This window comes from Physeter macrocephalus, chromosome 6 (genome assembly GCF_002837175.3).
Source record: "Physeter macrocephalus isolate SW-GA chromosome 6, ASM283717v5, whole genome shotgun sequence".
NCBI lineage: Eukaryota > Metazoa > Chordata > Mammalia > Artiodactyla > Physeteridae > Physeter > Physeter macrocephalus.
Genome location: NC_041219.1, coordinates 52,765,385 through 52,780,370, shown reverse-complemented (window position 1 = coordinate 52,780,370; position 14,986 = coordinate 52,765,385). Strand labels below are relative to the sequence as shown.

The following is a 14,986-nucleotide window of genomic DNA, read 5'->3' as shown; positions in this document are numbered from 1 at the left end:
CAGGAAAAAGAAGACACACTCAACACCTAGAGTCAGGTTGTCAACAAACCAGAGCTCCCCTCCCAACAGCCGATGGCGTCAGGCACCACCATGCAGAGCCAGGCAGGGGGAAGGGCTGGAGGAGCAGCCCATCCCTGCAATGAGGACAAAGGACACCAGAGTAGGAGACAGAGACACAGAAAGCATAATGCTCAGAACGAAGCACGGGAGTGAAGAAGGAGCAGAGGGCCAAACAACACAGCAGTAACACTGATGACCCCCCCGACCAAACCCTCCAAGAGAAAGATCACAAGCGGTATTTAAATTTCTATCCTTTTTGCTGTGGAGGCACTGACACCAACCTGTGGCTTCCCTCAGTTCCTGGAAAAATTTTTGGTTGAATATAAAAGCCACACCACTGATCTCTTCCACTTTGGCTTCTGCTGTTGTATTTCGGTTAATAAAATTTGCTGTAATGGCAATGGCCAATTTGCCACGAAATTCTTTCCGACGAAATCCTGGAAGGAAAGAAATTTTCAGAGGTGGCAAAAGCTGGCTAAAGAAGGAAGATCATGTCACACAGGAGGGGTGCTGAGGAAGACATTAGGGGATATGGGGGATGGGAATCAATGGGAAGATTTTAGGGCAGCTCTCCTCTATCTGGAAATAAGGTGTTTACCTCCCAAGGACTGTAACAATCCAGGAAAGACGTCAAAGTCACCCACAACTAACACACCGCTAGAAATCTGACGGACCAGAACAGTACTCAGTACGAGGGGTTCCGTTTCATAAAAAGGGACGCCGTCTGCTTTAATAACTTAGGTTTAATCCTGCAACGTTCCCTGCTCACGGGTGGCTTGTCTCCCTGTGCCCTGGAGAAGTGGCCCAGTACCAGCTGGCGGGGCGAAGGTGGGGCCTGCCGTTCACCTAGCCCAGGCAGCGCACGCGTGAGGATTCTCAGGAGCGGGGCCTCTGAAGACACAAGCTCTTGGCAGGGTTCCTCCACATGACGCAGGTGAAGGGGAGAGGAGCACTACCCGTACCTTCCAAGGTGTTCCTGCGGCCATCCCCTCCAATGATCACTTCAAACTCATACTCTGACACAGGATGGGTTTTGGGGTGCACCAGGGCCCGCCAACCTATCCCTGTGGACGAAAGTCAAAATGAAGGTTATCACCCAGACCCATTCATACATCTAAGACATCTCTAGGTACCCAGGTGTGCAGACTGCACAAAACCCCATGCCAAAAACACACCAGGCATAAAAGCATGGGGTACAAACCAAAGAGAGAAAGAAGCCTCGAGGAAGGCTCACAAAGGAACGTCCCCAGCACACGACTTCCCATGACGAATCCAAGCCCCTGTAATGTCTAATACTATGTCAGAGGCCTCCTCATAAGGCAAAAGTTCCTCCAAAGACACAGGCTGTGCAAATGGAGATACCCCTTTAACTAGCTCTGAAAACAACCCTCAGATTCCTCTCTTCTCCCTGGATCTCATCTTTCCTCACCTCTTCAAGGCCCTTTTATCCCTCCTTCATTTGTTCACTCACGTTCATTTTCTTGGTCCTCAGGAGGCTCCACAAGTCCTTGGAATTCCACATTGACATGGATTTCAATGCCTAGGATCAATGCTACTTTCAAAAGTATTAGTTGAAGCTGACGGATACCTGGGTGAACAGGAAGATCACAGGAGTGAGGGCCCACTGGGGAGAGAGAACCAGTCAGCATCACTGCTCCGGTCCCCCCATCCACCAATGCAGAGTTTATCCAGATGCTCAAAGCCACCTACAGCAGGCGGCTTTTCCGAGCCACGCTCCATGGCGTCTTCCTTTCTTTCTCAAGGGCAAATACAATTCAGTGCAAGAGATATTCTAGAGAGACACGCAAGCCTACCTCTCAAAAGCTCTGAGACAGAAGGAGACCCTCCCTTCCATCCTCTCTGACACAGAGCCACAGTGACCGAGCGGCACCTACGATCCTGACAGGACTCACCACAGGAGGCAGAAGATAGGCACCCCCAGGGGTGCTTCCAATGGATAAAGGCTGCCCTGCTTCCTGAATTGCCCACGGCGTCTCTCTCTCAGCCTGTTCCCTCACTGACCTTCACGCACTCTTACACGCTGAGAGGGGATCCCTCAAACGAACCTTAGTCTCTTACCATTCCCCCTCCCACCACTGGTCTACAGCTGCAGAAACTAAGGCTCAAAATAATTGAAAATCTTGCTCATTATCACAGTGAGACTTATTTATTTGTTCAGCGTCCAACGCGTGGTTCCCAGGTGTCCGACACGCATGGCCCCAGGTACACTGAGAGAAAGTCTGGGCCCTGATGTGGGACCCTCTCAGCTCCAAGGCAAATCCTGCCACACACAGGGCACACAAGTCCGCTGGTATACGGACCTTGGTCCACTGTTAACACCGACTGCCTACACGCTGTGACCCATGTGCTAGGAATACATGCTAGCCCCCCACGCAGCCGTCTCGGCTAAGTCACCCACTTTCCAGCCTTCCACGTCACGCTCCCAAAGACTTGCTAACGCCCTGCCAGCGCACAGGTCACCCCTGCAGATGGCTGTTACCCGTTACAGCCCGGCAGACGCAGAGCACTCCTGCTGCCGCTGGAATGTGGCATCTGCTGGCCAGTCTGATAAACTGGCACAACTGCTTCAGAGAGCAAAGGGTTGAGTAGCTGAATGTTTACAGGACACATCTGAGGAGCTCAGAACAACACTTCCTTCATAAGGCTGTCCTGCGATCATTAATGATGATCAACAGACAAGACTGCAACTTCATAACATCGACAACAGTCTGTTCTGAACCGCTTTTCAGAGCGGCATGAAAACAAAAGCAATGTCTGCATTAACTTCTACTGCCTCGAGCACAGGCCCCGGCTGAGCCTGGAGGGGACAGGAGGAGAGCAGGAGCCCTCCGCGCTGCAGACCTCACGAGAATCACTCGGCCAAAGGGATCCCACTATCTACTTGCCATTCACAGCCAGACTAGGAGTCTGCTTCTTCCATCACCGTGGCTCCCCAGGACCAGCCCCAGAGTGTTTGTTCTCACATTAGGAGAGTACCCACCTAGCACATCACAGCAAGCTGCATACCTCGTGCTTCTCCCATCAGACTAAGAGCCACCAGAGGGTCAAAGCCCAAGCTGGCAGTCTGTTTCCTAGCCCGGCCCCAATCCTATCCCACCCACTGCCGGTGCTCAGTAAGCGCTCAGGATGTTAGAATTCCTTAAGCTAAACTCATTTCACAGGAGACACACTGGTAGTTAAGAATCTCAGGTTACAGAACCAACGGAGGGCAGGTATTTTGACTCCAAGCTGAGTGTGTTTTCTACACAATAGATACTAAGGATGTCAGGACACACTGGGCTTCTGAGTACGAACTCCTCTGGTAATCTGCCTGCCTCTTTCTGCTGAAAAATTAGTAGCGGGTAGGGGTGGGATCCTACAGGAGAACTAATTTTACTTACTGATGTGGTCGATGGCTCCAGCACAGAACTTGCCGTAGAACTTCTTGGCACCCAGGCCTCGCAGATCGTGTATGGTGAATGGCCAGAGATGCAAGACATTGTTGCGGGAGAAGGCATCTCGTTTCTCAATCACGACCACCTTAGCTCCCAATAAGGATAAATCGATGGCTGTGCGGAGACCGCAGGGGCCAGCTCCAATGATGAGACACTGAAAAACACAGCTGCTTTCAGGGAGAAGGCAGCAGCTCTTGAGCGCATAACCACCATTCCCTAAAGCCCCCCAGTAGGGCTATTCTCCCCATGACCAAGAAACCTTCAAACCCATCCGGGTCAGAGGCGGAGTGCCTGCAATGGCTTCAGAGAAAAGCTGTGGGGACTCTGGATGGAGGAGACTTAACTGTAAGTGCTGGACAGAAACTCAGACGTGGCACCTGCAGATCACATTTACCTGGGTCCTCACATCAACACACAATATGAAGATCACATCTCATCTCTCAACAACAGGAGAAAACCTTCTGGAAGGTTTCTAAGTCAAGCAGATCTCTGTCCACAGAGGCACAGATCATTAAATACATAGCCAAGCAATCTTAGGGTCCTGGAATGGACCTACCACTTGAGAGACTCCAAGGTGGTAATTTTCAAGAGCCAAAGTTTTATGTGCAGAAAAGAGTTCTAAAATCACCAACTTTAGACTGAAAATCCAGGGAAACAATCTTGAAGATCCACATTCTAGAGAAGTACTCAGGGTGAGACCGCACACTTATCTTAACTAGTTGGCATGCACGTTCAGAAGAAAGACATGCACTGTTTCTGGCTTCCAATTCCTTTTATTCTTTTATTTTTTTTCCATATAAATTTATTTATTTATTTATATTTTTAATTTTGGTTGTGTTGGGTCTTCGTTGCTGTGCACGGGCTTTCTCTAGTTGCAGCGAGCGGGGGCTACTCTTCGTTGTGGTGCGCGGGCTTCTCACTGCGGTGGCTTCTCTTGTTGCAGAGCAGGGGCTCTAGGCACGTGGGCTTCGGTAGTTGTGGCTTGCGGGCTCTAGAGCACAGGCTCAGTAGCTGTGGCGCGTGGGCTTAGCTGCTCCGCAGCATGTGGGATCTTCCCGGACCAGGGCTCAAACCCATGTCCCTTGCACTGGCAGGCAGATTCTTAACCCCTGTACCACCAGGGAAGCCCCTCCAATGCAGCCAAAAATAAATAAATAAATAAATAGATAGATAAACTCTAGAGTGCACTTGAATTACTTGCATTTTGTGGATGAATATCTACCCAAATGCAAACCAACACAGGGCAAGTTAAGGCTCTTGAAAGGACAGTAATTACAGTCATAAAGTCATCTGCAACTTCATTTCCCTGCTAGCTTTTCCGAAATTCTCACAGAAAGTGCTCTTACTAAGGAGGAGAACAGGAATATATTACCTTTCTCCCCTCCCCACGCCTCCCCCTGCACAGGTGACTGGGCATCTCGGGTCTTTGCCCAGGCCTACCCGTTTCATGGAAACTCTATTTCTCTAGATTGTGAAGAAAGCAAAAGAAATACTTTGGTTTACAAAGCCCTTGCTTATCAAGATAGACCTCTGGAAAATGGATGAAGAGAGGTCTGAAGCCTGTGGGAAAAAAATCCCCAAGTTGGCAAATACTCTACACCTTACCAGAGGCTGAGTCTGGAACAATGACTTTGTCAAGCACCAGGCTGCCACGGTCAGACAGGACATTCACAGGGCCTGGCTACCTCTTTGCTCAGAGGCCTGCATCCTCCTAGCAGTCTGAGATTCAACTAGAGCCTCAGCAAAATCAAACAAATCCTACAGTGTCTGACTTCAGGGTTGTTCTCAGTAGCTGAAACCCCGCATGTTCCTATGTGAATCCACGGGATAAGAATGGGGCACACAGAGCAGTCGAATGAACGAACACAGGTAGTGGATCCACAAAGTTCTGCCGCAGTGTGAGCTTGACGGCCTCCCTAGGCTGTGGCCTAAGCAGCCTTGTCCTCACCAGGCTACCTCCACCCAATGCTCTCTCCTTCTCCAGCTGAGTCCTTGGGTCAGTGCCCAGGGCCTGGGCGGCCGCCCCTACCTTAGTGTTAGTGCACGCCTTTCCCTTCTTGTAGTCTTTGTGGCTGCCCCGCTTGTCCAGCTTTGCCCAGAGGGCCTTGGCTCTCCAGTAGTTGAGCTTGGACTTGAGCTTGTGGTAAAAGGAGCGGTGGTCCTTAGGCTTCAGTTCCAGGTGGTCGCAGAGCTCTTGGAAGGCCTTGAGTGTCCCCTTGCAAGTGGTGGCCTGCACGAACCGGTCAAAGAGGATGTGAGCCCGATTCGTCGCCTCGTTCTTACGCTCCTCCATGTCTCCCCACTCTCAGGCCCCTGACAAATGGGGCGGTGGGGGGGCTGTCGATCCACCTGACGCCGTCACATTAATCTAATAAAGAAAGAAAGAGGAACGGTTAGCAAATCCAAAGCTGCATCTAGAAACGTTTTCTAGGAGACATAACTCTTTACAGAGTGCACTTCCTAAGTGTTGCAGGCGTTCGTTACACAAGCGTAATAAGCTGTCGGTCCTCTAGACTCCAGGCACCGTCTGAGACACCGCGGATAGAGAAATGAGGAAGACTGCGGTTGCTTTCAAGGATCTTACAGTTTAGCGGGTGAACAGAAGCTCAGACGTGCCCTACTAAGTGTCAGAGAGAGAGAGGCTCAAGGGATGTGGGAACACAGGGGAAGGGCGCCTACGTCATAGGGGAGGGACCCTCATCCAGGATGAGCCTCTGAGGGATGACAGCTGAGGGTTTCAGGATGAATTGGTGTCAGCCAGGCAGGGAGGAAGCACAGGACGTGGAAAAGGAAGGAAACTGGAAGGCTTGCAAGGGACTCTTACAGACGAAAGGGTCAGGGATGTTTCCCGTGGAGCGAGGGGTGAGCCCAGGCCGCGGGATTACAAACAGAAGCCCTCATCTGTGGCGGGTACCCTGTTACAGCTGAGCTGCCTCAGTGGAGGGGCTCACTAGGCAGTCAGCCAAGTCGGCTCGGGGGGCACGGCACACAGGTGGTAGCTGACCTGTGAAGGCTGGTCAGATCACACGGGGGGGGCCCTGGGCTCCGGGGGAGATCTGGACTCAGCGAGGGAGGGGCTGGCAGCCAAGGACGAGCACTCTGAAGAGCTTCTGAGGCACGGCGGAGAGGTCTGAGAGCAGAGCCAAGGTCGGCGTTTAGGGACTGAAGTCCTGCCATGCGGACGGCATGTGGCAGGTAGGAGGATTTTACAGCCGTTCCATTTTGCCCACAAAGAAACCTGACAGCAGTAATGATGCCGTCTATGCCTCCCAGTTACCAAAAACCGCCAGCACGTACCAGCCGACGCTTGCTGGGAGAAGCTTCAAGAAGGGAGGGCCCCGCCTGCGCTCCTTCACCCACTCCCTGCCTTAGGTCTGTACGGCGCTTACTTGTCACCACTACGGAGAACTGCCGCTGGGGGCGGGAGGCAAAGGGCCAGAGGCTGGAGCAGGGCGAGCAGAGAAGCAGGGCAGGGCAACAAGACGAGCAGCACCTCAGCCCTGGGTCCCCGCGCGCCGGGCCCGGGCTGCCCCACTCGGCCTCGGTTCTCCCTCGTGTAAGACGAGCTGAGAGTGGACGCCCCGGGGTTCAGTGTGGGAAAACCCTCCCAGCCGCAGGACTCACGCCCGGGGCTCCAGGCGACCTCCCGCCAGGTGACCAACAGGGCTGAGCCAGAGCTCTGCTGTAAAGAGGACCTGCTCGTGGAGACGGCAGGGGATGGAGGAAGGGAGCTGCTGATCCACTGTGTTGGGGGGAGCGGGGGGAGTGAGAAGTGGCCCACTATTTAGTGAACTAGCCCAGGGCAAAGGGAGCCACCAAACTATGTGCTGAGGAGACCCTCTGCTTGCCTCCCTAGGCCTGGAAGAGCCCCACGTCCCGTCCTGAAGCTCTTACAGGCGGGAGAAGCCCCCTTGGGAAGCAGGAATAAGATTCTGCTTCTTTCCACACTTCACCATGTATTATAAGGTTGAATCGAACCAACTGGAGGTGTGGGTGGTTTCCTGAGAGAAGGCAATACCTAAATACGAGGAACTGCCACTTTCCTCTTGTGTTTTCTGTGTCAACAGACATAGCACTTGTTCTGTGGAGGCCGAGGTGAAGATGGTAATTCTTTACCTGAAACACACTGACTTGGCTTCTCATCTCAAATACATCACTAACTCAACAACCCCTCCTATGCACACCGCTAAACAACAGCTTGTCCCAAAAGCCACGTGGCCAAGAGTCCAACAAGAAATGGAATTAACTGGAACTAACCTTCAGTTTCCCCTAAATAAAAGTTTATTCTGGGTAGCGCTAAGCAGCAAGAGAAATACTTTAAAGTTTCTAAAAAGAGCCCATTCTTCTTCTTACAAGTCAATGCTTATCTTAGAAACTGCAGGTAGTCAAAAGACGGCTTTTAAGTGGCAGAGAAAACCAGACATGCTCATCCAGAAGCAGAAGAAAGGGTAATAACCCAGGACTAGAAACAAGGGTCCCGGGTGTTGCCCGTCGGGGCCTCTGCAGCTTTATTTGCTTTGCTCGTGCAGCCAGCAGACAGCGCTCCTGGCCCTGCGTGCCCCACCTGTGTGCACAGCTCTCTCGAACTCCACCAGAGTCACAGTGTTTAAAAGCTTTGAACACACCGGCTCTGATCTCTCTGCCTCTAGTCAAGAAAGAAAATGATTTTTCTTTGTTCCTAAACAGCAGCAGCCACCCTCCACTCACTGCCAGGATCTGGAGCCCGAGGTACCACCATGTTCTAGCTGACAACAACACGCTCAAGATCCTGCGACATGCATTTCTAAAGGCCTTTCCCCTGTCTCACCCCACCCTAAAAGAGTCTCAGCATTTATTTTCAAAGAAGAATTCTGATGTGTGGGCTAACACCCCCTTTGTTGGCTGTAGCCCACCCTGTTTGAAACAAACATTTACTTCCAAAGAGCTGAGCACTTGCTCAAATCAAACCTCACCACACATGAACACCTTCATTAATAACTGGCCCCCAAACCTTCTGCTGATGCAAAACACTTTCAGATGAACAGGTTCCAGCCACTCCCAGACAGCTGCAGAGAGCCTGCTTGCAAGAGGCAGACAGGGAGTAAGTGCCCAGTGTAAGAGAGTTCCACCTGCAGGTCACTAACGACAACAGATAAGTAGAGGGAACAATGGTTCCTGGAACAATGTGACAGGCACCGGAGGTAAGACTACACAAGACCAATTCCCTCGGGCTGCCTCAGCTTTCCCCCTCTGCAAGCCAAGTGGCCGTAGCAGAAGACACTCCGGTGTCTGTTCTGCAGCTCTGCTGGCGGGACAGCCTCGTGCAGCCTGGGGACTTACCCGGCACTGGGTTCACGCTAAGAGCGGCTGGGCAGACGGCAGAAGGACCACTCCCGCCATTGCCCTCATGCCCTCATTCCTGAACGTCAAACCCAAGCTCATGCTCGTCCGGGCCTCTCCTGGACCACCCCCATGTGCTGTACGTCCCACTAGCCAGGGAAAATCAACAGTCATAAGCACAGGAGCCTACATACCAGGAAACCTGGCCGGAAGGTGCCAGAAATCCTGAGGACTGAAAAGTCAAGGTGTGGAAGGAAGGGACGAGGGAGTGAGGAGCCTGAGGAGAGACAAGGAAGAGGTGGGGCCAGCTCTCCGCACGTCAGTGCGATCTCTGCCACCGGCAATGGCCTGCGAGCTCCGTCCCACAGCAGCTGACTGCTGACTCAGAAGCACACTCCTTGGCTGTGGAGGAAAGTGCTAGAGACAGCCTATGAAGTGCATGCAGGAACAGAGTTTATGTTTCTATTTATAAGAGTAGAAGGTTGTCACTGACTCATGGCTGATTTGAGAACACTCAGTCTCTAGCTCTTAGAATAGATGGGTGGTTATTTGAGGGGTGGGGGAGACTTATCTTTAAAAATAGAAAAAGGAAAGAGAATCAAAACAACAAAATAAGAATTATACTTCAAGAGTAAGAAATCAGAGCCAAGTTTGGTTCATTTTCTCCCTAGCCACCGCACCACTAATATACTGACGCATGTGCAAATCTGACTCTTACAAAGGATCTATGAAATGCTCCTTTCCTAGCCCATGCAGTCAGAGGCGTGACTTGTCTAAACAGACCCTAGAAGGAAGGCAGATAGGAAGACATGTTTTACAATGTCATTAGGAGGAAAATTAGATGACAAATGCACTTCAGATTACAGAGATTCCTTCATGTTTTACAGAAACAAGGACCAAAGTAGCCAAATGCCTTGAGTTCTTGGCCAGTCTTTCTGCAAAAGGGCGGCTCAGGCCACCACCATCTGTGGATGGGGACACTGAGTCCCTCGCCTGGGGCATCCGATGGAATCAGACTGTCTGGGAATGAAACTCCTCGTCGCCCCAACTGCTTCCCAGCTCCTGTTCCAAAGGCCTCTCATCTCTCATGGCCCCAAGATAAGGTTCTCTAGGTCCCAAGGATGCAAGCTCAAAATACAAGAAGGAAAGCAGTCCTTCTCACAATTCTTGTTGCTGCCTTTGTTCCATCCTCAGTTCTTCTCTGACTTTCCATCCTATTTAGCATCAAATGGACACTCAGCGGGATGCTGAGGACACCGGAAACCAGTCCCCGTGCCCCTCCCCATTCCATGGATCTGCTCTTTAGTACCACGCACCGGTCCTCACCCGCGCCTGCGATTCCGCAAGCGCGTGACTGGAATGGCTCTCTCCTCCACCACCTCAAGGCTTCCTCAGGGCAGGGACCGGGTCTCTGCAGCTTCAGCCTGACCTGCAGTAGGAACACTCTAGTTTCTGTGGAGTTGACAAGGGAAAAGAATCCCTAGTGGGAGTCTGTCTGGAGGTCCCTGCGGGGCTGGGGGAGGTGGAGGAGAAGCGGGGGGATGTTACAGAGGACAGTTTTACCTAATGTGCCACCAAAATGGGGTGTCTAAGAACACAGTCAGCCTGGGCATGGAAGAGCAACTAGCAAGAATGCAGCGCTTTTGTTATGGATTCTCACACTGCCTTATTCTAGGAGGTGGAACGGCCCTCTCTAGAGGGGTCTGAGAAGAGCCTGGACCATGACCTCTGGGTTCTCTTCCAAGTCTCCAATTCTGAAAGACGTTAACCCCTAATGTTGTATCTTCTCAAAACTTTTTATTTTACTTTCTTTGATAGCAACCTATTTCTTCAGGAAAAACACCTACACAATTGACCAAGGAGTCAGAAATGACCTCTCCCCACAGAGAACAGACTTGTGGTTGCCAAGGGGGAGGGGGAGAGGGAAAGGGATGGACTGGGAGTTTGGGGTTGGTAGATGCAAACTATTACATTTAGAATGGATATACAACAAGGTCCTAGTGTATAGCACAGGGAACTATACTCAATATCCTGTGATAAACCAAAATGGAAAAGAACATAAAAAAAGAATGTATATATGTATATAACTGAGTCACTTTGCTGTACAGCAGAGATTGACACAACATTGTAAATCAACTATACTTCAATAAAAAATTTTTTTAATATATATAAATGGGATTTTAAAAAAATAAAATATTGAAGGGTCAAAAGAAATAAAATATATCTAAAACATACCTTTAAAAAAAAAGAGAAAAGAAATGACCTCTGCCTTTGTCACTCCAAGCAAACACTACCAAGTCCAAGTCAGAGCCAAACACCAGTAAACATAATGGCTGATGCCAATGCAAATGCCAATGTCTGTCCCAAATAACCCGGGAAAACAAAGAGTCAAAAAGAACAATGCCCCAGCCCCAGTGTCTCAGGAAGAGTATCTTCACCTGCAAAGTGAAGGTAATGTCCAATGAATCACAGGGTTTTGCAGGAACTGAGGTAATGAATGCAAAATGTTTAGCAGTGCCAGGTGCACAGCAAGACCCGGTAAATGGCAGGAGTGTTGCTATTATCTAGTAGTTTATAATCCCATCAACAAAAGGTTATACTCAGCTAAATAAGTGGCTACTCATATAACAGAATGAGAGAACTCAGACAGTCTGTCTCTTGAAAGAAAGAAAAATGTTGTAAAACTTCCTTTGTCCCTCCCTCCCTCTTCACCCTCCCCACTCCACTTGTCCCAGAAGGTGTGACAATGGCATTGGGCAGGAGGGGCTAAAGGATAACACCGGAGTGGGCAAGTTCCTGCCAAACTCAGATGTTCAAACAAGAAAGACACAAGGACTGTCAGTGACAGTGAAAACAGCCAACACTGAATACTTATTGGCGGTCAGATCCACACCGCATCTCTACCGTCACCACAATCTACCACCTGCATTTTGCAGGTGGAAAACTGCTGCTTAAAGACGTTTAAACGTCACACAGCAGGAAAACGGTGCAGCCAGGTTTTGTATCCAGAGCCCAAGCCCAGAGCCATTCGAAGGAAGAACCACCTGAGAACACAGTTTGAGAAACAAGAGCTCATCAGAACAACATCCCCGGTCCAGAACCTCCAGGAAGAGCGCTCCGGGTGAACTTAGCAAGGACACACAATACAAGATTCTTTTTCTTCTCACAATTCATCGCTGTATGGGCTCCTCTGAAATGGAGCCCTTTCTTAAATGGAGGTCAGGGCACTCTGGGGTCACACTGACCCTCCGAGTGGCAGCTGAAAGGCTGAGCGCTCCCCAGCCTGCATCCCTCAGCAGCTCTCGCACCTGAGCCATCTTCAGCACCTCTCAGGAGGTGATCACAAAGCATTTCTGAATCACCCAATGCTACTCCACTCGCTGCAGGAACTCAGCGCAGGACAGATGAATCTCAACCTACTGACTACCAAGGGTCCAGAGCTGAGGGACAGAGACCAAAAGACCAACCCCTTCCTGCCCACAAGTCTGAGAGCCTTGTTATGATCCAGGCTGTCAGGGCAAGGAAAGGGCCTCTGGTTGGGGAGAGAGGCTCACTGAGGTTGTGGGAAAGTGCAACCAAAAGCTGTTCTTCTGCACAAGGGCAGGCCCCAATCCACGTAGCTCGGCACTGTGTACCTAGTTCCTGGCACATAGTAGGTGCTCAATGAGGTTCTGCTGACTAGAGGACTACCCAGCCACCTGCACTTGTGCAGACTCGGGAAGTGGTCTGCCTGGCAGCCGAGCAGGGTGACCTCGAGGGCCACTGCTGGACAGGGGCTCAGAGAACACCAAAGCTGCGGCAGCCCAACGGGATACCAATACTCCCGCAAGGACGGCTGTGGAGTTGTAGGGAAACACCTCCAGTATCTCCTGTTCCCGGCGGCAGACCCTGCAGCAAAAGCTTTGTAAACACATGAACTGCTGGCAAGAGGTTAACGTGGCACCGAATCTGGGGTTTTTCAGTTGTCTGGTCTGCCTACTACCAACTGCCATGAATCACAAAATATAAGATGGTCAAGATCCGAAGGACCACCCAGTGTGACCAGCCACCCCACACCTGCATCTTCTGTGTACCGACCACAACACACAAACAGCTGCACTGACAGGCGGCTTTCTACCTTGTGAAGCAGTCTTCACCATCTTTGAGCAGCTTGAAATGTTAATTTCCCAAGGACACAATTTCTAGGTAGAAGACCCCATAGTTTTTTACTCCACGGTCCAAAATTTCCCCTTGGAAGTATCCAGAACAAGATTAGTTCCTCTTTTACAGGCCAGCCGTCCAAACATCTGCTATCTTCACGTCCTCCTCAGTTCCTTCAACCCTTTCTCTTTTGACGTGGCTTTCAGTTTCTTCACCTCAGCATTCTTCCATAAGCTCCTACGATCATGTCAATACCCACCTCATCTGCCCTCCTTCCGTGACGATGAACACGCCCACATGAAGCAACCCATGTGCACCGATGCCACCCACCTTACTCAACCCCACACACTGCCTCCTGCACTGGTCCTCTCCTCCTGCATCAGTCCCTCCCCGAAACTGAACTGTTCCCACTGACGTAGGCTCTCATCTTTAAAAACCCTGCCCTGTCCCCATCTCCTCTGACTAGTGTACTCCACTCCCCGGAAGAACTGTCTGTGCTTGTGGTCGTGACTTCCTCTCCCACACTGTCCTTGAAACCTACAACAATCAGGCTTCATTCCCACTGCTCCACAGAAACATCTCAGCAAGGACTCAGTGATTTCCACACTGTCAAATCCAACGGCCAATTCTCAATCCAGGTTTCCTCCATTAGCCCAGAGCTCGAGTCACAGCCCACCACGCCTCTCCTCGGCCCTGGGACACCACCCTCCTGGTTCTCCTCTGGCCTCTACAGATACTTTCCTGTGTCCTTTACTGGCCCCTCACGTATCCCCACCCTTCGCATGTTGAAATGGTCACGGGGTCACTTAGTCTTTGGGTCTCTTCTCAATCTACATCCACTCCCTGAACATCAGTGGCTTCCTAGCTTCTTAAACCGTACACACAGTTCTCTCTATATATAGTCTATGTAAATGTAATTTTTCTTAACAATAAAGCTATTTTTAATTTCAATCAGTCAAAATTTTGTAGCTTTTAGAATCTATTGCTCAAGACTGCATGTAAGCAACTTAAATGCAAATTATATTGGTAGCGCTTAGGGGAAGCAGACTGTGTACTTTGTTTTTTTTGCTCTCCACTTCTATTTGATATTTTTTATTAGTCATCTGTTTTATACATATTAGTATGTATATGTCAATCCCAATCTCCCAGTTCATCCCACCACCACCACCACCCCCATAAATGTAATTTTTGAAAAATGTCACAAGTTACCTTTACTACTGAAATATTCTGACGTTTTCTGTTCTCTCATTCTTTAAAGTTGCTGGTCCCCACTGTATTGCTTTCATGACCCATTAATGAGACACAACCCACTTTGAAAAACTCTGCCCTCCATGTCCCCCAGTACCATGGCTTTAAGTATCCATTTTACATAGAGATCGTCACTGGTGCACAAATTTATTTTCTCTCCTCTGAACCTGTAAGACCAACTGCTTATTTGACATTTCTACTTGGAAATTTGACAAGCATCTCAAACTTAACATGCACACAACCTTGATTCCCATTCCTATCCCCAGCCTGCTTCTTCCTTAGTATTTTCTGCATCTCAGCAAATGACACCAACATCCAGCCAGCTGCTCAATCTGAAACCCTTAGAATTATGCTCATTTCTGTCACATCCCATAGTCAGTTCTTCAGTACCTTCTGTCTGTTCCACCTTCAAAGTACAGCCCAATCCAACCACTCTCCACCATCTCGTCCCCCACCCTCACCAAAGTCAAATCATCCCTCCCTTGGGTTCCTCCAGAGCCCCTCCCTGCTGCCACCGTCCCAGTCCCACCTCCCCCGAATGTTTTCCAATAGCAGCCTGAGCATTCACTCAATGTTGGTCCAATCAGGTTACACCTCTGCTCTAAGGCTCCCCGGCTTCCCAGCTCAGAGTTAAATCCGAAGTCCTGGGCTTCCCTGGTGACGCGGTGGTGGAGAGTCCGCCTGCCGATGCAGGGGACGCGGGTTCGTGCCCCGGTCCGGGAAGATCCCACGTGCCGCGGAGCGGCTGGGCCCGTGAGCCATGG

General features: G+C 50.4%; 1 protein-coding gene across 29 annotated transcripts in view; it reads right to left on the bottom strand.

Annotated features, from left to right (window-relative positions):
• MICAL3 (microtubule associated monooxygenase, calponin and LIM domain containing 3) overlaps positions 1–14,986 on the bottom strand; it is a 177,330-nt gene that overhangs the window by 95,900 nt on the left and 66,444 nt on the right. For 26 of the 29 annotated variants that reach the window (XR_008617618.1, XR_008617617.1, XR_008617616.1 and 23 more), the window contains 5 exons: positions 5,545–5,883; positions 3,462–3,669; positions 1,532–1,648; positions 1,023–1,124; positions 342–497 (listed from right to left, as the gene is read on the bottom strand). Coding sequence is in view for 24 of the 29 variants with exons in the window: in XM_028490750.2 (XP_028346551.1) it covers positions 342–497; positions 1,023–1,124; positions 1,532–1,648; positions 3,462–3,669; positions 5,545–5,808 (847 nt within the window). In the remaining 5 variants the exon portion in view is untranslated. Of the gene's footprint in view, positions 1–341; positions 498–1,022; positions 1,125–1,531; positions 1,649–3,461; positions 3,670–5,544; positions 5,884–6,519; positions 6,646–9,028; positions 10,007–14,986 lie in introns of those variants that run through there. The other 3 variants (XM_028490754.2, XM_028490749.2, XM_028490753.2) reach the window with 3 other exon arrangements.